This window comes from Neopelma chrysocephalum, unplaced genomic scaffold, assembly GCF_003984885.1.
Source record: "Neopelma chrysocephalum unplaced genomic scaffold, ASM398488v2 Primary Assembly neopelma1_99, whole genome shotgun sequence".
NCBI lineage: Eukaryota > Metazoa > Chordata > Aves > Passeriformes > Pipridae > Neopelma > Neopelma chrysocephalum.
The window spans coordinates 1,911,654-1,937,511 of record NW_020897762.1 but is presented as its reverse complement, the minus strand read 5'-3'; the positions used below and the strand labels follow the sequence as shown (position 1 = coordinate 1,937,511).

The 25,858-nt window shown below is 42.0% G+C and overlaps 1 protein-coding gene across 1 annotated transcript in view; it reads right to left on the bottom strand.

The window, feature by feature from the left end:
• The window catches only part of MEIS1 (Meis homeobox 1), a 107,838-nt gene that overhangs the window by 12,121 nt on the left and 69,859 nt on the right, over nucleotides 1–25,858 (bottom strand). Inside the window, 1 exon segment of the mRNA XM_027694939.1 lies at nucleotides 11,298–11,374. Coding sequence (XP_027550740.1) covers nucleotides 11,298–11,374 — 77 coding nt within the window.

Below are 25,858 nucleotides of genomic sequence, written 5' to 3'. Positions count from 1 at the left end.
GCATGGGGCATCCAAAACTTCTCTGGGCAACCTGTTCCCGTGCCTCACCACCTTCACAGTGAAGAATTTCTTTCTAATATCTAATCTACACCCACCCTCTTAAAGCATTCCCCCTTGTCCTGTCACTACCAGCCCTATGGGAAAACACGCAGACATGGTGACTGCCTTGGGGTAGTAGCAAGCCTGGTGGTGGCTTGTGCTCTGGATGCAGAAGGGACAGCTGGTGGCTTTCCATCAAACTGGGACCCATAAGCTCCTGGCCCTGCTTCTCCCTTGGCCAAAATGCTCCCCTAGTCCCATGTCTCTGCAGGGTTCATGGCTGTGGCTGCTCAATAAGCCTTTCTAGGAGAAAGCCAGGCAGGAAACAATCCCGTCTTGCAAAATTTTCCCTGTTCCCCAGCAGGATGGGGCTAAAATCTATTTGTATTTATTTGGCTAGTTCTGAATGAAATTTAAGGAAGGGACTTGCTGCAGAGGAGTGAAGAGCCAACGTGCCTGGGGAAGGGCTCCCTAGAGATACATCTCCCTGCTCTACCCATCTCCTATGCCCTTCTACATCACAGGTGAGCTGCTGTTGGCCTTTCTGGTATGCTCTCTTTCGTCTCCTCCTCCCCTCTCATTCACATATTCCACCCAGAAAAGCTTTGCCAACATGGAATGTTTCCGGTGAAAATCCAGGTCCAGCATTCAGACGTCTCCCCGCCGATGCCAGGGAGCCAGAGCACCAGCCGTGTTGCAGGTCTCGGCTGCACTGGGGAGAACTCTCAGCAACCTCATTCCCTGACACCGCAATTCCCTCGGGGTGCAAGGCAGATGTAAACTCGCCCTCGGCAGCCAGATGATGTAAGGGGAAATCTTTACATGGCAAAGCGCCAGTGGAGCTGACCTCCCGTCTCTTCCCTGCTCCTAAATCCCAGCGCAGCTGTACTCTGCTGATCTCCATGTGCCACAATTAGCCTTTAAGGAATATGGCAAGGATTCATCTAGTAGAGCAGCACTAAGGCTGCTCTAACTCCCACCCAGGACAGCACTGGCCCCCACAGAGCGCTGTGGTTGGGCACACAACATGCTACCAGACAAAACCTTGCCTCCCACAAAAATGATCGTAACAGAGGGTGTGCAGGCTCTCTACAAGCTTTGAGAGCAGCCCAGGCTGAGATGTACGTCTCCCAGCTCAGGGTTTTCTAACAGCTCTGAGGAGGGTCTGAAAGACAGCTTTCCACCTGGTCCTTTAGGAGAGCTTGTCTGGACTCTGTAATTCGGGTCCTCATCTGGTGCACGCAAACAATGCAACTCAGCAGCTTTTCTTCAGCAGATCACTTCAAACCAACAACTTGAGCCCCACTCGATGGCAGGGATTTACACTGGGAACAGATGAGAACTGATAGCAAAACATTGGCTATTTCTTTGAAAACACTCCTCTCTATTCCAGCAATTCTATGTCCATTGTCAAATCAGCATAACCTCTTATTTAAGGGAATGTAGTGCTTGTGAGAGGTGCCTGCATGATATCTGAGTTTTCAGATGTCTCACAAGTGTTATAAACACAGGGGGTTCTCCTTGAGGCCTAAGGTTTTTTCCATACATCAGTTTGGGAGCCTTGTCCAAGCGGCTTTTTCCCTGTTCATTCCTGCTCATCAGGCATACAGCATGGGAGTTGGAAGCAGTGCCTTGTCCTCCAGCCCATGTGAAAGAAGAAAGGCTTCTCCCACATCTGGCTGCTGGTTTAAGTGTGTTCCCGCTCACTGAAGGGTATGAGAAATAATCTGTCTGCACTCCTGGGTGGATCCCCTCATCTCCAGAAGGCCACTGAAGCAGTATGAAGTAACTCCACACCCTGTCACCCCACAGGAGCTCCTCCAGCCTGTAGCACACGAAGAAGCAAGCCCAGGGTGGCCAAACCAAAAGTCTTGGCAAGTGTCTTTTGGGGAAAACGCCCCTGTGGCCCCCAAAGAGAAAATGTAATACACCCCTATATTGGACCAGCGTTTGCACATGAAACAGGCTCCAGGCTATACCCTGAGACACCGGTTTGGGATGTTGAGGGAAGCTTTGATTCCTGTGGTTGTGCCCTCCTCACCACAACCAAGACAACAAATACAAGAACACTGATGTATTTTGTGTGATGTGGGCACCTGAAAAACTGGTTTGAATTCTTTATTTCTTTTTTTTTTCCCCAGAAGCCACAAAAGATACAACTCTGAGTCACAGCCAACCTGAAAAACAACCCACACTTCTGAACAAACTCTCCCTGCCCCAAGATATCCTACTTCAAAACATTGTTTTCTAACCACTACTAATAGCCTACTTTGTAATCTACTTTATCTAAACATAATTTCCCATTAAGTGAAGTAATTCATTTTGCTTATAATCCTACTCCTGACAGCGTTTTATTCAGGGCAGAAGAAAAGACACCGTCAGAAAACAACACCAACAAAACACACACAGGGAGGTCAGAGGAATGTCAAAGATTAAAAGAATTTGTGAGACCACGGGACAGAGAAAGCTTAGAGATCAGTCCCCAGATGGTGCAAACCACCTTTATAAACCAGGTGAGAAGTTGGACATCTCCGGGATAAATCTGAATTCAAAAGCAGCTATTGGTATCACACTTTATCCTTAGCCAAAAAAGCCACAAGGACTACAGTGCCTGGGCAGAGAAAAAAAAAATAACCCGTGAAACTGTTACATGACCTAGATTTCACTGAAGAACTGTGGAAGGAATATTTTTTCAGCATCTGCTGCCGTTTCTTTTCTTTTCGAAAAGTCAAATCGAAGGCTGAAGCCTGCTTGGCGCTAAGGCTGGTGTAGCCAGCCATGCATCATTTACACCCAAATCGTTCCAGGGCAGGCAGGGCAAAACACACGCCCTCGAAAGCATGTTCTCGCCCTGCCCCTCTGGCTGTGTTTCGTTTTTCAGAAGAGAAAATTGGTTTAACCAAGAAGAAGGAAACATTTGCCCCGTTTTTACTATTTCAGGCTGAGTTTTGAGCCAGGCAGTTTGTTTTATGCAGGTGCAGCCCAGGGCAAGAGTCTGATTTAAGTGCGAGAGAGGGTCTCTGAGGGCACCTCTCTCCACGTGTTGGTGTTTCAGTTTGTGATGATTAACCACTCTACACCAGTCTCAGCAACTGTTGACACAAAATAGGTGGAGATCAGGTCTGTGCAAGCCCAAAATACCAGAAAGGCAAACTATATGTAAACACACTTCAGATAGCTACGACAAGAATAGGCCAAAGCCTGACTTGCAAAGCAATGACAAACCATTACTCTTCCTTCTGTCTTTTTTTTTCATATATTGAGGGCATATATAGTTTCAATTTTATTTTGTTATATATAAATCTCAGATATCTCACACTACAAAGAAACCAAGCCCTGAGAACTCTATTTACAGAGACAGTGCCAAGCCCTCCCCTTGCTCGCAATGCAGCATTTCCACATCACAATAGTGTCCTGGATGGGCATTTTTTAAAAACAAACCCTTCTTTTGAGATGGTGCACAGCTGAATCTCAGTATTTGTAAATAAAAACTAGCAAACAAAGCATTCTGACTCCTCCCCTGATCGTGCATGGCAAAGCTAGGGCAGGAGAGGAGAAAAGAGGAAGTGCCAAACGTTTGCATGGTTCTGTTTCATCTTATTTCCCTGACACACGACATCGCATTCGTTACAGACCATTAATGCACCAACTAAAAAAAAAGTGTTTCAGGTACAAAAGCACCCCAGAAGAGGGAAAAGAGGAGGTTTTTTGGCTGCATATTAAATTTGCAAGCACCAAACACCTTTTGATAGTCAATACTATTGACAGGTAAATCCTGTTTGCACTGTATGATGCTCTGTAGTGGGAACCAACCTTCCTCCTTCTCAAAAAAGCATCTCTGTGAATAAAATAACCACTTTTGGTTTTTTCTCTCAATGCTTAGTGTGCCAATAATTATTCTGCTAGCTCATGCAAAATGATTCAACATTTGCTTTTGAAATAAATAATGTTTCCTTTGTTGGTTTCCCAGGGGCTGTCAGAAACATCTTTCCTTGGTGCTCCTGAATGGGGTGACCCCAGTTTTGGGGCAGTTTGGAGTGTGTGGAGACTGACAAGGCTGGACTGAGCAAGGAACCCAGGGTCTATTAGCTCTTCATCCTCTGCTCCACCTGAAGACTTGCAGGCCAAGGGGAGCAGTTTTCCAAGAAAACTCTTTACTCACCTCTGAGCACCTGATCCCTTTGGAAAAGCACTTATATGTCATGCCAAAACTGTACCACTTACTCCTTATATCCACGTGCCAAAATCAAACCCAGCATGTGTAAACTGCCGTGCTGTATTTTTAAATGCCTTTACTGAACTAAAAAAAAAAATCAGCCTAAAATCCGGTGATCCAACTGTACCTGATGGCTCTACATTCACAACTCTTCTCCCTGTAAGCTATTTGCTCAGTTTTTCTAATAATACCTTGACTGCCTGGCAGCTCTCCAGGGCTGTCTAAGGCAATATGCAAGCTAAACATTTTTTTCATCTGATTTCAATATTTTCTTATGAGTAACTATACAGGATTTTACCTAGCGAGTATTCCTGATTGCTGTAATTTAAGAACAGAGAAATAGACTGCAGATGTAATATTATTATTACAATTGGCATTCAAGGTGAAAGGCATAACAATTAGCTAAGACTTAGTGAAAACATAAATGTAAAAATCTGCTTGAAAAATCCAGCACATGGTACATTTAGAACGGCTAATTTACTGCACACATTCTGAACTGCTCAAATGATACAACAATTCACCCAGCAAGATACTTTTTAAAATAGTTCTCTTGGTGTTTTGAGTGGGTTTTTTTGGAGGGGGATGATTCTCATGCTGAAAACACCTACTGTCCTATTTTACTCTGGAACATCAAACATTATGTATTTGTTAAACCTGAAATATATTCATTCTTTTTCCCATTTTTTCCTGCTTTCACATGTATTCCCATTAACAAAACAGTGTTTAAATAACATCTGCATACATATTCTTGAATCACATAGAGAAGAAAAGTAAATTGTCTCTACAATCTGATGGTTAAGTTCGTATTTCTGAAGTTGAGAGGATAATTTGTGAATGTTTTAACATTTACAAGTAAATAAGTACTTGTATTTACTATATCTGATTACTCAGAAAAGTATTTGTTATGTTCTTACACAGATTCAAATTGCATCTTGACCTTTTCTCATTTAATCTGTTTACTGCAACAAAAGCAGTAATAGATACATCTGAAAACAAGGAGATATTTTACTCGCCAAGGACTAAAGATCCCTGTGTGTGATGTGCTCTGCAAAGTGGCAAACTGAGTATTTCCCTATTTATTGTAGTCTGCAATTTGGTAGGCAGCAGGGGTGAAAATCCAACCCTGCATATAGGACCAGCACCTGCCTTTGCTATGCTCCCTCCCTGCTGGCCTCCTCCCCCACTTACACCCTAAAAATAGTGCTTAAGTGGGACTAAAGTGGTGCACTGGTCATGTGCTGGCCTTTTGCTCGGGGTGAATATCACCCTCAGCAAAGGAATTGAGCGAAGATGATGTTTATGCTACATGCCCAGACCCACGAAGGAGCCTTTCCATCCCCTCCAAGGGGCTGACACGGGGCTTAACACACAGGAAATACCAGACAACATTATCACTTGGATTTGGGGGTGTTTGGGGTGTGCTTTAGATGCACCAAACCCCTGGCATGCTATGATATAAAAACTACAGGGAGGAAAGAGGGGCTTGGGACTGTTTCCCAAAAGGTGGAAAGTCATGCAGCTGTTCCTCCTTCCCCTGCACCTCTGTGGAGGAGTGGGAGGGGCTTTCTTCATCTGCCCCATCTGCATCTGGTCCCATCTGCACCTCTCCATCTGCATCTCCCATCTGCCCCATCAGCACCTTCCCCCATGCCCTCCATCTGCATCTCCCAATCTGCATCCCCCCATCTGCTCCATCCGTAACCCCACCATCTGCAAGCCAGGATGAGCAGATGGACAGGACACCCTTCCCAGTGGTGCTCCCCATCCATCGCTGGGTTCTGGGGAGCACTTCCTGGGAGAAGTGCAAAATCCTCCTGCCCCCCACCACGCCACCCTGCCTGCCCATGCCATGGGAAAGCACTTCCCTTCCTGCACCATGCAACTACTGCAGCAAAGCTCTACCACTGTCCTCACCACGAGCAAAGAAATGGAGGCAGAAGGAAATTTCCTGCTGGAAGAGAGTTGTGAGGAGGCTAAAAGAGTAATAAAGTGTTTCTGTGTGTCTATGCCCTGAGCTGACTGTGCTATATATGGTAGGGTGGTCAGGTCTTCCTATCCCAAGCCCATCTCTGATTTTTCAAACTCAGCTTTAGGCTGGTATTGGAGCCCTTTTAAAATTTCTTCCTTACAAAGGTTCAGTAAAATTAACTTCACCTGTCCCCAAGAATGACATTAGCAAAATTTACATTATCTGATAATTTTTTCCAGTGTGTTTGGTTGTGGTTTGTTTTGGGTTTTTTGCAAGCCTAGGAAATTATACATAAAATTGACATTTAAAGAAGTCATGGACATAAAATCAAGAACTCAAGAGTTAGGAAGCCATATTATTAAAGCTGTTTGCACCCTAGTCTTTAATGTATTTCTATGCAAACAGTTCAGTTACCAGCTCGTGCTACCAGTTTTGATGGGCTTAATACCTCAACCACCCCAATGATGATCATGTCTGTTATAAGAACAGGCCAGGGCATTATAACGCAAAAAAATTTGATTTCTACAGGAAATAAACTCTGACAAAGTTGAATGAATAAGGCAGCAAAAAAGCAAGGCAGTCCTGGTTAATGCAGCCAAATGCTGCACTGGAGAAGAAGATTCAGCTCTGCTGCTTCCTTGGACTGCTCAAGAGGTTCTGAGAAAATCATTGAACCTAAACCTTTCGCCAGCAGTTGCTGACTTCTCATATCTCTCCTCCATACCCAACACTGCAGGTTGGCAACATAAGATGCCAAAGCACTCAAAACTAGGGAGTTTCTGTGAAACATGAAGTTTCAGTGATTACTGGACCTTAAACGTGAATAACTTGCTGTCATTTTGAGTCACCTCACAGTCCCAGACCCACCCAAAACCTGTGACCGTGCTGGACCTGGAGCTCCTCGAGCCTCGCTTCTTCCCCTGTGAACTGGGACAATGCTATTATTTCTCTTTGTAGGGGAACCGTAAAAATACCATGCAGACCCACCACCTTGTATGCATATGTAAGCACGTGGAGGTCAGGGAAGGACTTGGGTATTACAGCACTAAGTGCCATAGGACAGCCCAGCAGTAATTATTAATTCCATCTTCAAGCTCAGTTTGAATACAGCTCAACAAACGAAGCATGGAAGAATGAGGGCAAGATAAAATATTGACTAGCTGCTCCATCATTGTCTGGGCTGTGCCCTAGATAGCACAAGGGTGCTTTGAAAAAAGCAGAATGGAAACACCTAATAAAGGCTGGAGCTTTAAGGATTTGAATTTTCAAACTTAATTTTTTTTTTAAGATCATTTTGATGCAGTTGTACATAACTCTAAATAGAGAGACAGTCACATATAGGCATGCACATATAGAGAGGTTGTATAGGCACAAATATACAAACATTTATCTGTGTGTACCAAGCCTTTTCTAAAACATACACAAGAATCTGACACCTAGTACAGCCTCTGATGAGAATTGCTCTCTCTTCCTTGTAGACTACTACCAGTAATTATTTACCATTAGTTCTTAATGGGGAGGGATTCAGGGGAGATGTAGTAAGCAAGAAAACCGTATAGATTGTTCAATATAGCCTGGCTGGCTCTCAGCTGAGGTAAGGAGTGATTGGCTCACACCTCGTGGATATTTCAAACACAGTTTTTATCACCCGGGAAAAGCACCTTATTAACCTGTGCTTGGTCAGGTCTCTACCACGTCCATATAGGCTGTCAAGACCATACAAGTGCCCCTTCTAGTTCATGCTACCAGGCTTCGAACCCTAAACTGCTGTGGGGTTAAACAACCAGCACAAGAGAGACCTGAATGGCATAGATTTATTTTTATTTTGCAACAGGGTAAAGGCTCCCTCTTCCCATAACAGAAACATCCAACTGAGGCAAAAAGATTGTCCTAAAAGGCAATGCTGGTGATTCACAAGTAAAGCTGTCATGTGGGGGGGGAAAAAAAAAGTCCTCCATGTGGATTATTTCATTACTTTAAAAAAAATAAAACAACTCAAGGAAAAGGGTCATGGTAAATAGGGACTGTGGTATTTTTAAAGTCATGTGCCCTACTGCGGATACATTTTCTGGCACGTCTCACATCATCACCCCATTCCTGTGACTCCTCCACCATCAGCAGGAGTTATGTGCATCAGCCTGGGGAGCCCCAACACCAGGCAGCCCATGTGTGAAAAGCACCATTTTTGTTTTCGTTACGGCACAGAACTGAAGTATGCAACCAGCACATACTGTAAAGGCATTCAAGATATGACAAAAAAAAAAATTGCTCAAATGCTTTCAATCTGCAGAAAACAAATGCTCTCTTCACTGATTGCTCTGTGGCAAACTTCTAATTCCAGCCAGAAAATCCAGCATTCCCAGTCTGGGCTAACGACCATGCTACCAGACATGAGTTTATGTTTTTCATGCACATTTCATGTATTCCCACACGCTGTGTTGCTGCCAATAATTTATGACTGATCTGCACCCAGCCTGCCCTTCAGCATTTTATTTAATCTCTGCAACAGTGATTTACAATGACTCATCATTAATACAAAAATGTACATGTGTGTTAACAAGTTTGGAAGAATCTAAGAAGGAAGGCAAAAATTTTTTTGCGAGTTGTGGCTGAATGACTTATGAGCCTGCTGAAGAAAGGCAAAACTAACCAGAAATGATATGTTAGTTTTTCCCTGCAGCAAATTATTTAGGCAAGAAGAGTTTCTTCTGCACATTGCCTTGGAAGAAAAGAGACTCAACAAAGGCCTGGAGAGGGTTGCCCCATACCCTCCAGGATTTGGGAGGGGGTGAGTACCTCATTGGTCACGGGTATTTCTCATGCAACCTGTGCTTTCAGCAACAGCTTCACAGCCTCCTTGTTCCTTAGCATTCATTACAAAAAGCAGGGGCTGAATTGCCATATTTTTGCATCTTTGCCCACCACCTGTGATTTAAGAAACCCTGACTGCCTCCACAGTGCTGAATCCTTGTTTCGCTGGGGAGAGAAGGGGAATTGTCTCAATAATTTATGCAATTGTAACACTACAGCAGAATTACTGAACTAGCTCAAGCAGAGGAAGCCTGCCCTACATCCACAAGAATTCAGTTATAATGTATTTGACCTCCTTTTTTTTTTTTTTTAACTAGCACATAAGGAACTTATAAGAACACACCTGACACAAAGCCAAAGTAAAAACTCCTCATATTTGAGGTGAGATGAGCACTAAAAAACACCCTGGAAAGTCACTCGGCAGAAATTCAAACAGCTTTAGTTCAAGGCATCCCACATTCATCATCTTGAAAAATTTCTTTGATGGACCATCCTAAACTGACACACTTGCCCACACTGAATCCTACACGCCTGGACCCCGCAGAAGCAGAACACCCTTAACTTCACCCCATCGTTAAATAAGACCCTGACGAATATACACAACTTCTCAGTGGGCCAAAGTGCCCATCGTTAAACTGAAGGACAACCATATAAATTAGGGTAATGCCCAGATGAAGGTTGGAGGATGTAAAGCTGAAGCAAACACTAATTTTTTCTGGCCAAGCCAAAATACTGTAGGTTACGCTACCTTATAACACATAAATTTTATGTTTAGTGCCTTTTATTCCTCCTTTTTAAAGTATCTGGGAAGCATACTTCATATCCACTAAGTATTTGGCATTTTCCTTTATTCAGCATCTTAAAGGGCTTCAAAAAATTGATCTCCCAGGGCTGCTGTGGGGTCACAGAAATTGATAACCCTTACAAGCTATGCTTATGTGAGCCCGCCTGCGTCTCCCAGATAGTGCACTTTGTAAATTAATCCTCCAAAGGCAAATATATTGTAAGTAGCTTGTTATCTCTAAAGTACTAAATTGAAGAATACATGGGATTATATTGACAGAAATTACATTTTCTGTAATGGGGTTTAATATATCTGAAATCTCTCCCATAGGCTCCTACTCTCTCTAAGAGAGGAGGGTTTGTTAATGTAGGTGCAATGGACATCAAGACCAAATTTATTCACTAAAATGGATTAGGCCATGTAATCAGAGCTTCAGTAATATTAATCTCTGACACTTATTGAATGGAAAAAAAACCCCAACTTTTGTCTGCAAACTGGGATTCCTCCCTCCCTTTTCCCCAGCAGGCTTGCTGTTTGCCTTGGCCATTTTCTGGGTATTACTTCAAAGAGGATAAGGTTTCCCATCATAAACACTAATCTAAAAATATTAGGACAATTAATTAGATACACTTAGTTTTACAAGGTATTAGATTGCAATACACTTCAAATATGACACTTGTTCTGGGATAGTGGGAGGAACCTACATTTTGATGCAGTATCAAAGGGTGATAAATCAAACTTTTTTTAAAAAAGGTTTGCTGTTGTATGACACTTAAATCACAAGTAATTTTCACTGGTTGCCTTCACCACGCCCTGGACACTTAGCGACCCAAAATCCACTGCAGAAACAGCACAAATCCTGATTTCCTTCAAACAAATCTCTACTATAACAGATCAGGGGCTCCACCAACCCTTAGCTAGAACAAATAAATGAAATTGCTCCACACTGTACTTCAGCAGCAAAGAACCAGATTGTCCTCAAAGTTTACTCAAGCTTTCAAAAACCAGATCTTTAAAGCAAACCCATAAAGAGACACAAGGATGTCAGTCAAAAAAACCCCTCCACCAACAACAATAAAAAAGCATGACAGCCCCCCCAAATAACAATGGCAGAAATGGGACCAACTGCCCCTTTTCTTTCACTCAACATCTGAACCTCTCCCAAGACCAATGTTCTGCAAACGGATGTGCCTTCCTATTGAAGAACACACATCCTCAGCCAGAAGGAGGACTGGCACCCAAATGGCAGTCTGAAATCTGAATCACTGAAAATTTGAAATCTGAAAGACTGAAATCTGCCCAAGTGATGGGAAAATAAAATACAGTAGCAAACCTCCTAGTTCCTATACACTTGGCTATATCCCTTTTGCATCAATAAACTGTTGGGGAGGGGAACAACAAGGGCAAGGTGTGTACCCAAAACCACAAAGCCAGAGGGTGCCAGGGGCCACACAGAAACACTAAGGAAAATTACTTACCAATTGTTCACTTGAAGTATAGTGAGCCCTGTGTCTTGTGCCAACTGCTTTTTCTGTTCTTCTGAAGGGTAAGGGTGCTATAAGACACCAAAATAAATATATAAATTTAAAACGATGCGGTTTTTTGGCCTAGTTTTTATTTTAAATTTTAAAAAAGATGCAAAAACCAAAACCAAAACAAAACAGAAGCGTGACATCTATTACTGAAAGGTGAAAATGCTGAGGTGTGTCACTCTTTTATAATTATTAATGGGCTAGTACATCACTTAATTAATGGCAGTAAAAGACAAGCCAATTATAAAGATTAGTGAAGTGGAGAAATAACTGCTTAGGATACTGACAGTACCTTGATACTTGAGAAGGATATTTGTTGCATGAGCTGCAAGTTTTTTGTACTTGTCTCAAATGACTGATTAGTCAAATCATCTTTTTGTTGGTTTTTTTCTGTATTTCACAGAACAATAAAGAATGTGATAAAGCACTTCTCTGTAAAACTAAAATACACTGATGTTTTCTGAGATAGTGAAGGCAAAATTTGCCAGTGCCCCCAAATAATTTGCAAATAAGATCAGCATCCTGAACATAAACAAACGCCCGAGTTTTGAACACAGGCCAACAGAAGGTCAACAATCAGCACATTTTTGCCTGACATTAACATAGCTGTGCTGCACTAATCCTAAGAGACAGAAAATAAATACTGCTTTAATTGAAGATAATGTTAAAATTCAATCATAAATTAAGTTTCTTGTGAGAACTTGATTTGCTTTCTCAGAAAATTCGCTTCTGCATGAATACAGATTGCTTAATAAATCAACAGCAAAAACCACAGCCAAGTTCGAAATGTAGAAATATCACTTCTGTCCTTTCCCTCTATGTAAAAATATCACTATCCCAAAAGGAAGTGGCCATATATTGCAAATGTAACAATTTCAAGGAAAAGTCCTGTTTTGAGCATCTGGTTCAGCTCCTAACCTGGATGCCCACACATTGGATTCAGACGTGGTTTGCTGCAAGGTGATTAACAGCATTTCAATAAAGATAATTTGACATAACTGCTTAGACCTATCCCAACACCATTTAGCAATTGATTGTCACAAAGTATTTGCTGTTACACAATCATCCCCCTTTTTCCCCCAAAAACATTCCCATAGTTTGTGGATGTATTCTTCAGTGTAATATTACATGAGATGTAAACTGAAACCTTGTAAAGCATAAGAATTTAAAACCTCATAAAATTTCACAATCTTATTGGTATCGTAACTATTTAGCAGATTTTATATATTCTTGTAAACAGCACAGTCTGACATCTCATGGTTATGTTACGTGGCTGTATCACCTCATGTTACCAAACAGGAATTTTTGTTTTAACTTCAGCAACTTCCCCTAACTCAATATGCCCATTTCAAAGGCCACCACTGTGGCCACCAGCTCCACAAGAGAATTTTTATTTTTTTTGTCACCCAAAAACATTGGGGAATTTTCAATTCTTTTTAAAATACTGTTTTCTTGACAGGAAGCCCACAAGTAACCTGCACACCTGTAAACCACTCCCTTTATTTTCCATGTGTACATGAAGAAATTCCAGAATTGCAAAGTGGAAAATAGAGGGAAGGGAATTTTACTTCTTTTTCATGGGTAATTTGTATTTTACATATGCAAAAACATGGTAAGCATTTTTATTGTCTGCTTCCTATACACATTCACCCACAACAAACAGTCAAACTTGACTTACGCCCATCTATCTGAATACAACATTTTGCTTCCCTTCAAAATAAGAAAAAAAAAAAGAATAATTCTGTCCTCACTTGATAGCAAAGTAATGAAATGGGAAGTAAGCTGTGAAGATGAAAATGTTACAAATCATCTCTGTAGGGTTGTTTTTTTTTTTCTTATTTTGCTTTGCCACCTTACATGTGATCTAATTTTAAGTAATTGAACAAACTGTGTCTAATTTCATGCAGCAAGCAATAATTACTAGACAGCCTCTAGCTATTGGAATTGAGAAGTCTGTCTCCATTAAGCAATTTTCAATTGTTCTGGACTTTTTTCCAAATAGACAAGACTGGATAAAATTAGCCATCAGAATAATACAGTCACTGTAAAAATAATTGCTTTAAAAGTCCCAACCCCCCAAATTCCTCAAATTGCGGTATGTTTAAGGTCATCTGATTTTTTTTTCCTTCATATCCTAGTACAGCATAAACTTTTAATTTCATGATAAATCTGTAATTGCCATAATCACATGACAGCCTGGGATTTCACATAGCTAATCCCTCTTAGCTGAAGGCTCACAATGCAGCAGGCTTTTTAACTATCATTCGGCGTGGTTTAAAGTAATCTTAAACACTAGGCATCCTTATTATATAAGCTTTCTGCGGATCGTACGAGTTGTTCCTTTGTAGGCTAAAAATAAAATAAATAAAATAATAAAAATGACTTGACAAAGAATCAGCGTGCCACAGGCTAGGTTGCTATAAAAACATTCAAAGCCTTGTTGCATTCCCACCCACAGGGCTCAGAAGGCCTGTGCTACAGGCAAAGGCAGACATCACATTGCAACAGAGAGAGAGGGGAAAACCCTGAGAACTGCCATTTTATGAAGAAATAGGAAATTCAATCGAAACTGTTGCTGTTGGCCCTTATTCTGCCTGTGCTAGAGCGACAAGTGCCTTTCAAAAGCTTTCTAATGGTTGTTTAAAGGGACAAAGACACATGAACATAGATATGGGTATACATATTTGTGTGTATACAGGCATATTATATTTGCATGAGTATGTATAAATTATGTATACAAATATCTCTCTCTCTATATATATATTAGTCAGATGATTTTGTTTAAGATAGTCCTGTAAGGAGCAAAAAGTTGGATTTCATCCTTATGGGTCCCTTCCAACTCGAGATATTTCATGATTCTATGAAATATATAAATATATATATGGAAGCATGTCTAAAAACACCACACTGACTCCAGTTGCCAAGTCCACCTATCGCTCTGGATCACTTTGGGATATCAAAGCAAACTGTTCAATAAACAGTGACTTGAGACCTTTACTTTGTTGTGTACATTAGCTCCTACCATTATCTCTTAAAAGCTTAATTATTTGCAAACAATTGATCAAGATGGGAATTGGAGAAAAGAGATGCTGGACCACCGGGAGAGCTGCAATGCATTAGGAGAGCAAATAGAATTACCTTTAGGTCTTATAATCAGAATTAACGATTGGGACCTTATGTAGGGCAGCACGAGAAGCTGTAACGCTCATGTTGGAGTGTTTTCCATTTGATCTGCATTAACACCTCAAGTGAAAGCCATAAAACAGTGATTACAGATGGGAAGGCTGACCCTCCTTCCCAGAACCAGCCCAGCTTGTGTATACTGGAAGACTGCAGACGGGCTTTCTTGCCAAGGCCAGAGGAAAAGGGCAAATCCAAGGGGAAAAACAAGCAGGAAGCCATCAGGTTGAAAAAGAAAAATTAAAAAAAAAAAAAAAGGGCATAAGGCTGACAACAGACAAGGGCTCTGAATTTGGCTCTGATATTTTCTGATCAAGCCTGCTGCTGCTACAGCACTACAGAGCAGCATCCACTGAACGATATGAGACCTTGTGCTTTTCCCCTTCCATAAATCTAGCGCTGAAATGCGGATTGTTTGGCACCATTAATGTGTTTTTGAGGCTCTGTGGTATTACTTTTAATAATGACTTAGTACAGAAAGTGATTGCTTAATAACACCATCAAAGTCTGCATGCAAATGAAAATTATCCCTGGGGGATTTGCCCAGGGTAATATGAACAGTTAAGGAACATTTGAAAAGGTAAAAATAACTATGCAAAATATGAGTCAGAGCAGTCGTTTTAGCAGTAACAAAGAAATCAAAGTGACAGAGGGAAAAATGTAAGTTTCCATTATATTTTCTCGTCACTGTTTTATGAATGGTATTTAGCAAGCAATAGTCTTAATAAAAGCCCCTTTTTGAATGTTGCTGAGAGCATTTTTAGCAACAAAAAACCAATAAGACTTTTTTTTTTAATCACCTTTGACTACAGACGGTGGGTAAAGTCTCCAGTAGATACGGATGGAAAGCAGCCAAGTTTGTCTCTTAATGCTACACCTTGTCCAAATGTACTCCTTTCCTCAAATTTTCCACCCCAGGCAGCAAATGCTGGATGCCAGGACAGTGACAGACTTTATCTTATCTGTAACCTGGTATCAGAAACACTCCCTCCCTCCCTCTCTGCCATAGCAGTGCATCCAAATCGTGGCAGAAAAATAGGAAAATAATCCTGCCCAGAGTTTACCGCTGAGATAACGGAAGGCAAAACCACCCCTTCTCACTCCCCCCAGGTTACTAATTCCTCATGGCACCAAACCGGCTCAACACCAAGGCTGACAGCCAGCCCTACTCCAGCACCGAGGCAGGAGCAATCCCCAAGCAAAAGGTTTCATGCTACGTTAGAAGGAGGCTGTGGCAACCGTCCAGCGTCACCCTTATCGTGGCAGCGCCGTCGCTTGGCTGACCGCACCGGCAGAGCCATCTCGGAAGTCCTTTTATCCCCTTCCTCCAGCCCTCTGCCTCCTCCAGAGTTCAGTGCAACACACCAAGGTGAGATGACCTTGAGCTAAACTCTGGTAGGTGATGGAGAGAAAATGCCCCCCTAAAATGTATGCCCTCAGGAGCATTTATTAACTGTTTTCTTATGTCAAAATAGAAAATAATAATAAAAAAAAAAAAAAAAAAAAAAACCAACACTATAATTTCCTAGTTTCTGAAGAGAAATCCAGCCTAACTCAGTATCCAGAGTAAAGCCCGAGATTCAGCCCTCCAGTGACAAACTGCACATTGATTTTATGCTGAACTCTAAATTCTTGCTTTACTCAAACTTGTCGAGGGTCAGCTAAGGTGGCAGCGCAGCCGTTTGGGTCTCTCCCCTTCCCCTACCTTCTCCTCGTCTGCATTTGAACTGTTTACATTAGTGATCAAGTTGATCTATGAGAAATTACAATTTTTTTTAATATCCATAATGCTTTCCTATTGTCTCTCAGCTTTATGAATTAGTTTTACTGTTGCAGTGAATGCTTTTTTTGTCTCCTGACTGCACATTATCAAAGGGACACTTTGTGCCTGCCATTTGCATTACAAAAGCAGTGCATGGTGTAGTCTAAGAACAGAGCTTGAATTTATAGCAGTCGAGTCCTAGATCCTCACACATTCTGGCCTCCTAAAGAATAACGGAGGTTCCTGCACTTGCAAAGTAGCCAAAAAATGGTTGGATCGCTATCCATAAAGTCATAAGACTGCAACCTCCTTTCTTCATCGGCCACCAGCGTGTTGAGAGGGAGTGATAAAGAGAACGCGTGGAGTCCCCTTGCCTATTTTGCAGGCTGCCTGAATCAGTTTATAGACTATCCCTGTGACCTGCTTTATATTCAGGCAAGGCTGTAAAAGTTTGCCAAGTTGAGGTGACCTGCTAGGGAGGGGGGGAGAAGAAAAAAAATTCAACTCGGAAGCTGCAAACTCGATCCTGTTTATCCCAAGGGACTGGCTTGCACATTGGAGGAAATACTAAACACTGAGAAGGAAGTTGTTTTATTAGAAATGCATCTCTGGGGCCGGGGGGGTGTGTGGAGAAAAAGCCTGTGCAAAGTTTGCACAGTCTTTTCCTTGGCTGAGAGCAGTGAGTCAGCCTGATAATGCTGTTGAAGTGTGAGCTGGCTTTGGCATTTCAAACTCCTCGTTGCTTTTTCAGCGCAGCAAGAAAACACAGTCCATATGACACGGTCATGCTGCAGACAAAGCCAGCCTTTTCCTCTTTCAAAAGAAAATATTTCCTCAACTTATTGTAATAGTTTAATATCCCCGCGGTAAGGTTTTTTTCATAATATTACTGTTAATAAATCCTGGTGCTGCCAGAGTTATTGAACTGCAAACTATGAAGGCAAAATCAACAGATGAGCTCGGTCTTTTAAAGTCAAAAATGCATCAAAATATGCAACCTGACTGGATGTGCTGCACTGCTATGACTCGCCTTTATCACTGCGGTGAGGCCACACTCCGCCTCTTGACTTCTGCATCAGCCCCGTCCTGTGAGATGGGGCTCTGAGACACTGCCTTACAAAAGGGTTTGCAGGCTGCTTTGGCAACCCTGCCAAAAAATGAGAGGTGAGGAAAGGAGGCAGAATCTGACTCTTCTAAGGCAAACACAGGGTGTAAAAGACAGAGCCAATACCCCAGAAGTTTTAACATTTGAACGTGTGTTCACAGCGCAACCTGATTTAACAGGGGCTGGGATGGTTTTGCAGGCAGGGGGGTGGAGGAGAGGTTTTCTTTGTGGGGGTTTACGAGGAGGGAGAAGAGGTACTGGCAACAGCAACTCTTTTTAGTGAAGGAGTTATGTTGGGGAAAAAAAAAAAAGCTTCTCTTTTTTCCCATTTGCCCTTTTGTAAATAATTTTCTTGCAAGAGTTGTCTGTGAACAAGTTTTGGCACTCACTAACATAAATATCCTTTCCAAGGCTGATGGAGAGACATGGTATGGCTTGGGATGCGCTGCCAATACTTCTCTGGTGGCCCCATCAAATTACTCATAATGTGAGCGCTCATTAAGGAAAAAAAGTTCAGATCATCCCTTGCACAGGATATTACAGAAGTCAGAAAATGGAAAAACCTTTTAACTCATCTAATCCATCTCCTGGCTGCTACAATATTATTCCTTCCATACCATATATTATTACCCACTGCCTTTTCCAGTTGAGCTTTAGCTAGTCCAAGCAATGGTGCTTCCACTATTTCCTTTTGGAGACACTCTGATAGACCTCAGTGTTTGGAGCTTACTCTGGCTCCCACTGGTTTTCAGTTCAAGCTGAGTCTATGGAGACACTCCCACGCCATACCTGGGTAATTGAGTGGAGCTTTTCCCATGTTAAACATTCCTTTAATGCCGGTATGTATGTGCACACAGGAACACAGAGCTTGCACATACACATTAACTTATCTTAATACATTCAAGAAGGGATTTTTTGCTCCAGGATCAAGACTATTTGTGCTAATGTGACATAGGTAACGCGCTTTCCCATCCTCTGCCCCGGTAATTATTATTATTCATTATTGTTTTTCTATCACAGCCTAAAACTAACCAAGGACAAGGTAATGAAAAGAAAAATTTCATCCAAAAGATCGACACAACTCTCTTCAGTGCAGCACACAGCCAAAAGCTGTGAAATGCTACATACATCCAAGTGACACCAAAGGAACTGAGGAAATGCATCCTCTGACTTCCAACCGCCTTAGAGCTTAAATTCACATCCTTGAAACCCAGCTTTTCAGTTAAGCCAACATCTTTATCAGGCAGCTGCGGAAAGGCAGGAAGGCAAACCCCAGCCTTCCCTAGGTGAGCAGCTTTTGGGAAGGAAGAAAAAATATCACCAGCACGCCAAAGGAAATCCTGACTACCTGATAACTCCGTAAAAGCACTGCTGTTGTTTTTAGAGCCAGCCTAAGACAGATTAGCTCAGGTAAATATCTCCTAACCAGAAGCCTTTTCTCAGCAATAAGTCACTGTCCTTATCTACCTCAAATGACTTTCTAAACAGGTGGGCTCGGAAATAACTCTACAATCTCTGGAAAAGCCAGCACCAGCAGTTGTAATCCCATAGAGTTAAGCCTAAAGCCTTTATTTGTGCTTTTTGCTCTCTTTCCCAGGCTGCCTTCGGTACATCAGGAGCTCCCTCCATAAGTGAGGGATAAAAACGCTCCCCTGCGCCTCCATTCCCTACCTTACACACCTGTGTGATCAGTCAGGTCCCTAATATGAACCAGAGTCTTTTGGATGGAGCAGGAGCTTTAGGCAGATTTCCCAAGGTGGTAGCGCCCTTAGGAGCAGCCACCAAGCAATTTGGGAAGCCTTCTGCCAGGAGCTTGGCCACCTTTTTTCATGGAGGACCAAGCAGTCATGCAAAGAGAGTTCAAGGCAACCAACACACTGAGGTGCCCATCTCCAGCACCAAGATGAGGGGAGTTACATTCTATTCTATGTTTTCTATTTGGAAAAAAAAAAAAAAGAAAACAAGAAAACTACCACTGAGGAAGGAAATGAAAAGATAAAGCCGCTATTTTGCAATGCTGCTTTGTTGGCATGGAAAGTCCTTGAACAGATGCCCCATCCACCATTAAATATTCACAACATATCCTTGTAAAAGAATAAAGCCCACTCAACTTATAAGCAAAATCACGTGTTCCTCATAAAGAAAAAAAAAAGGAAGAAAAAAAAAATGCATTTAAAGATCTGGGAAGGAAAGAAAAAGGAAATGAGGAGGGAAAAGAAAAAAAAAAAACGAAGTCAGGAAAACACTGCTGTTCTCCGAAGAAGCAGAGACTCTTGGAAGTAGCACACATTCTCCGGCGTTAATTTTCCCACTTAAATTACAGTGATGCTGTAGCCTCATCTCATTAGAGATCATTGTCCCCAGTAGACAGTTGTGTTTATGGGGGATTCTTGCTGTTCCACACCTGCTGCTCAGGTTGCTACGTGATAAAGCCTGCATACAAACAGCAGTCTTGAGGTTGCTGGACTGCAACTGATGAGCCCAGGCTAATTCAGGGGTGATTATGTAGTTTACTGGACCACTAAACCTCTTTAAGCTTGTAATTACTGCCTATTTGAGTAAAGAACATTCAAAAGCAATTCACTGCATCATGCCTGCCACAGCTGGAAGCAGGCTGCCAGCAGTCTGCGGGGACATTAAAATCTACAGGGACTGAGATTCGAGCACAGCTCGTAGGCACCGACGGTGGCGCAGCCAAGTGCGTTCACATTCCAGCTCACCTTTTCTGACCAGGCGCGCTATTAAAGGTGCAGTGAAAACTATAGAAAAGCCATAAAGATGACAAATAATGGGACGTAATTGAAAGAACTGCATTTTAATGACTCTCCCCCTTTTCCCTCTCCCCTTACGTGGGCTAAAAAAAAATTAAGCCTTTTTGTCATGACAAGGGAAAGGAAAGAAAAGGCCTTTTGCAAAAGGGGAAATGCACTGCATACATGTGTTTCTGTTTTGATGTTGGGGGTTTTCCTCATGTTTCAAAGATTTAGAAAGAGTAAGTCCTTTTACCTATTTGGCAGAAATGATAATGCAGAGGCATCTTAATCCCTGAATCTTCATTAAATCCTCCTCACTGAGACTTCATGAAACCCTTTAAGGGTACCTCCAGCCCTGGAACACATACAAACCCACTCTTGCCACTGCATCACTTGCAAGCACTGGGAAATGCCCCAAATCACCACTCTGCAAAAGAACTCCACCCTGCCCAGCATCACAAGAGTCAGACACAGGTCCTTACTATCAAGACGAGGTTTGGGTTTTTTTTTAATAATAAATAAAGATCTCTCTGATTCTATTTTCAAGTTCTGACCCACTCTAGTCCTCCTTTTCAAGTCTGCCCCTGCAGCTCTCCATGGGCAGGAAGCTATTAAAAAAGGCGCCTTAGTTTTTCGCATAATTAGAGGTTTTGGGGAGGGAGTCTGGGGGAAGAAGAGCAGATCAAATGGGACCTATGACACAGGCAGAAAGGTTGGTAATAGGGATTTTTACAAGCGAGTAAACAAAGGCCCAGAGAGGATTGCTCCAGCAGAGCCAGAGAACAGCACTGGTGAAACGAAGGGATGTTGCCAATATCAGCACTGAGTCCCAACACAGTGTTGGCATCACTGGGATCTCCAACAAGGTGTCAGTGCCTGCCCATGGGGCTCCAGTTGTAGAGCCGGGTCCTGAGAGCCCTCTCATCCTCCAGCCACTCCACAACACTATCTCCCTGCTATCAGACTGTGTGAGGTCCACAGCAATGGCCTAACGAGCCGCCTGATTAACTAACTGCATGAAATGGGCTTTAAAGCCTGGCAGGACATTTGGAGATGCAGAATTCATCAGTGTCATTTCCCTGCCCTGCTAATAACTGCCACAGCTGCCTGGGAGAATGGGGTGTGGGAAAAGGCAAAAATAAACAAGGAAAATAAAATAAACCATTGCTATCAATACAATTAACCCTGAAGTAAATTTAAGAGATGGGGCCTCCTTCTCTCCTCATCTAATAAATTGCCTTGTTTTAAAAAATACGGACATGCCATCTGTAGTATTAATCTCACTATAAATCTAGAAAGGGAAAGGGGGAAAAAATATCCGTGCATGCATGAGCATGCCACTGTGAACAAACATCAGCTTTTAAAGGAGAATGTAAAAGCATTCAGGAAGTTTATTCTTAAAAAGCATGTAAATTCCCAGTCACAACAATCCTCCAACTAACCCCATCCAAGCTCCAAAGAGCCACAGGCTTGTGTGTTATCCAGCCATCACTCTTATTAATATTCATTAGGCAGGTCTACTTGCATTTTCATAAGCTGCAAAGGTGGCAAAAGAAACAATCAGAATTCTTTAACACACAGGCATTATCAATTCAACATCTGCCAAAGAAGAGTGCATACAGATCTGAGGTTGAAATTCAAATGCAATTTACCTGGGCTAGAGCTGGGCTTCACTTTCCAACACGCAGTCAGCTATTTCAGGCAGTCTCCTTTTATCCATCCCACCTTTTACATCTCCTTAAGTTCACTCTCCATTATTTTTACCTTTAAAATTAGAGTTCCTCATAAATTTCCTCCTTCATTCCTTAGGTCTAATGAGTTCCCTTCTGCTAAAATAACCCAAGTTCAGTGTGATCGCATATATGAATAACACAGCCAAGTTTTAACTCAGTAAACTTGACTAAGCAATTCTGCTTTCTGGCTAGAGAATTCATTTATCTACACCCGTTTAGTGTGTGAAATCCCTTTGACTGGCTTCAGGGTGTGGGCCTATACAGAAATCTACTTTCTGACCAGACTGGGCTTAAAATTTAACTCTTGAGAGATGAATTGAGAAGTCTCCAAAAGAAAACAACTGCTCTAATTAATTATGTACCCTACTTACCAAAGAAACCCATCTGATAATGCTAAACAATTTCAGAATAAACCAAACATATGTTCCCACAACGATATTTATGTGTGCAAGGATGTGCAACAAAAAAGTGTGATTTAGATCTCCTAAGAGCTGGGAAAAAGCACATCACAATTCTCTGTCAAATCTCCAGATTCAACCATAAATTAACATGTATATGCCCACAAGTTGACTACGTATTCATTCCTGTCCTTATAAAAACATCATTAAAAAGGCTTGGACCAGGATGTGACTCTTGCCTCTTCTCCACCAATTTCACTTGGCTTTCAAAAGCCTCTAAAGACCTAACTCTATTTTCTCTCACACAGGGCTGGAGGAACCAAATTTTGCATTTCAGTGGGAATATTCATGCAGTGAAGCACTTCCCAGGGGCCTGGTCTTGGCTGCCACTGGGGGGATGAACCCTGAAATGGCAAACCTGTCCTCACCTGGGTAACTTTAGATATGGAAATCAGCTGCAGAAAACATGGCTGAAGCCTGGTTGCCTGAAGGATACATTCCAAAAACCCAAATAGAGTCAGCTACAAGCAGCCAGTGCCCACTCTGTCCCCAGCCTGAGCATCCCCTTCATCCTCTGTTTCCTGGTCTCCTTCAAGATCTGAACACATCAAGCACCACACACATGCAGTTGCCTCCACCATAAAAGAGATAAACCACATATTTGGAAGTAAAAGCATTGAGACGGTGTGTCACTTTCAGCACATTTATGATGTGACTCCCATTAACAATTTGCAAGAATAATAACAAGATATAATCAATTAATCCTTTCAATACCAAGCTCAAAAATCCCCCTCTGCTTTCCCCTCCTTTCTGAACAAAACTCATTTCTTTTAGAAAGACCTAAATGAAAGCATTTAAAGACCAAAAAAATGTCACCACTAACAAGTTACAAAGTAAGAAAGAGCAACCAGGCACATTTGATCTTGTTCTATACACAAGCCTTTCTAAGATGACTGCTCCAATTAAAAAAAAAAAGTTGAATTTATCATTTTGATTATAAGAAATTATGAACTTGACTATTATATGCATATATTTTGTTTAATGGCTTCGTTTATTTTAATAACAAAGAGAAACTTAAAGCTTTACAGATGAAAGCTTTATTTCATGGCTTCAGTGCAACTGGGATTTTTAAAATCTGTGATGTTAACCAAAATGTGATAATGGATGTTCTCAAGGGCCCTATTTTGTAGCATTTTACGCAGAGTCAAACTGTACGCGAGACATTACAAACATGATGTTTAGCCCTATTTTAAGAAAGTAGAACTGACTCCGGTGTCAGAGGCCCCTGTAATTGTTTTCCATCTGCTTCTCACGCCTCTGAATAGTCACTTGTGCAGAGAAGTCTGGCTGTAGAAATGCTGTGACAAAGGCATTAGCTCACCGAAGATTTGTTATGAAATTATATTGAAAGGCACCATTTGTGGGATTTTGGCTGGGAGGGGACAGGAGTGATTGCAATGTAACTACTTTATCTACAGCAGGCTGCCTCAAAAGGTCTGTTGACATGCAGAAGAAGAGAGACACAAAAAACATGCTAAAAAAAAGAAGCCAATTCTGCTACCGTTTTTATGTCATTTAATTCCTAAGACAGAGATAATCAGAAACACCTCATCAAACTTGATCATGCTCTCAATCCTTCTGAAGAACTTCTCATCTATTCCACTTCCTTTTATTTTCACGTTAGTAGATTGAAAACAGTCTCTCCAGACAACGGCGGCACTCATGCGTGTGCAGCATTAAGGATGCTCCCCTTTAATACCTTTTATACACACACATAAATCTTCATCCACACAGAGGTGTGCGGACACCTATGGGGGTCGATGTAGTCTTGCAAACCATGCCCTCCACCCCCAAAAGCAGGGATCCAACCACTGTTTTTTTGGGAAGGCAGCCCAAGATGGCAGCTCATGATTAATGGCTGTATCATCCCTGGCTCGGTGGCAGCGAGGCCCCGGGTCTAATCTGCCAAACATTCCCTTCGTCTGTGGCCGATCAGCAGATGTAAGCACATAGGCCCTGTCAGCTTGACATATCATTCCTACGACAATGTCAACGAGTATTAATGTTCAATTATCTGTCCTAGAAATAACCCTCGCCTTTACGCATTGTGTAACTGGGCGCGTGGCACTGCGGTAAATCCGAACGACAAGGGCAGAGATGCCCGCGCTCACCCGCTCGCTGTGAGTTGGCTTCCCAACATCGGCATGACATTGCCTCGCGGTAGCGCGCGGATGCCTTCCCCCTCCTTCCTCTCCCTGGTTGCGGTTTGTTGGGGTTTTTTTTGGTTTTTTTTTTACAGAAGGCATGTAGCAAAGACCCCAAAGACCTTCCTCCTTGTCTTCGCATGTTGTATGTTGGTCATCAGCACGCCGAGATACGTTTGGAAAAGGTGTCTTTTGATTTCGCACCCATGCAGAACCACGAGGAGTTTGCTTGTTTGCTTTCATGGAGGGCCAGAAGCTGCCCATCACCTGGCAGCCTCTCTATGTCCCCTGTTTGGGTATACATATGTATCATTTACCATCAAGCACAAATGTCAACAGTGTCTTCTTCCAGGGCTGCATCAAGATCAATTCAACTGCAGGGCTGGAGCAATTTGGCCAAATAAAACATTACAGATTCTCTTTGTTAAAGCAGTTTAAAATAAGGCCCCCATAGGAGAGATGATCTGAAGAACAAACTTGAGTTCATTCCTGGCATCTTTTTTTTTTTTTTTTTTACTACTGTTCAAATATTAAAATTATCGATCAGGCTAAATTCAAATAGGCCTCCTAGAGGAAAAAACTTACCAAGTACTTTTTTTTCTTAAATCAGCATTACAGCCAAATTACCGCTCGTTCGAATAGTCTGTCACAGAGTTTGCATAATTTCTTTTTTTGTTGTTGTTACTATGGCACAGCTTCCTTGAACTAACATTCAAAGGTTATCGGCTCTAAGTTATGCTTGCTAAGTCTTCTTATACAACTCACAATCAGAGGGAGGGAGTGGGAGGAAGCAGTGTGATAACCAGTGCCAGCTTTGAGATAAAGTCCTCCACCTAATCTCTGTTTATTTAGACAACCATCTAACCGCAGCACCGGGTGTAAAAACAAACCAGGTGTATGGTTAAGAGAATTTCTCCTTTCTTATCATGATTGCATTATATTTTTGGGCAAAGGGAAGCAGAGCTTTTTTCTTTTTTTAAGGTAACTTTGAAAATTTAAATAAGCCCAAAGTTTGAGGTTTTCATGTTTGGATTCTCTTGGCTGGGTGGGCTTTTTTGCTTTGTTTTGTAGGGAGGTGAAATGACGGTAACAAAGCACATTCCATTCCGTGCTTTTGTATTTCTTGAGGTTTTGGAGAAAAAGGTTTTGCCATATCACATTTACAAAATTAAGATCCTGCTTTGAATTATTTCCCACCAGAGGCGATTTGGAATATTTAGAATAAATACAAATATCATGGAGCAAACTGAGTAGTGTTTTAAATGTATTTCACCCTAAGGAGCTGACAGAGGGTTGGGTGCCCAGCACACCTCTGCAGCACCAGGGCTGAAGCTGCTTTTCCAGGGCTGAAGCTGCTTTTCCAAGCCAGGTG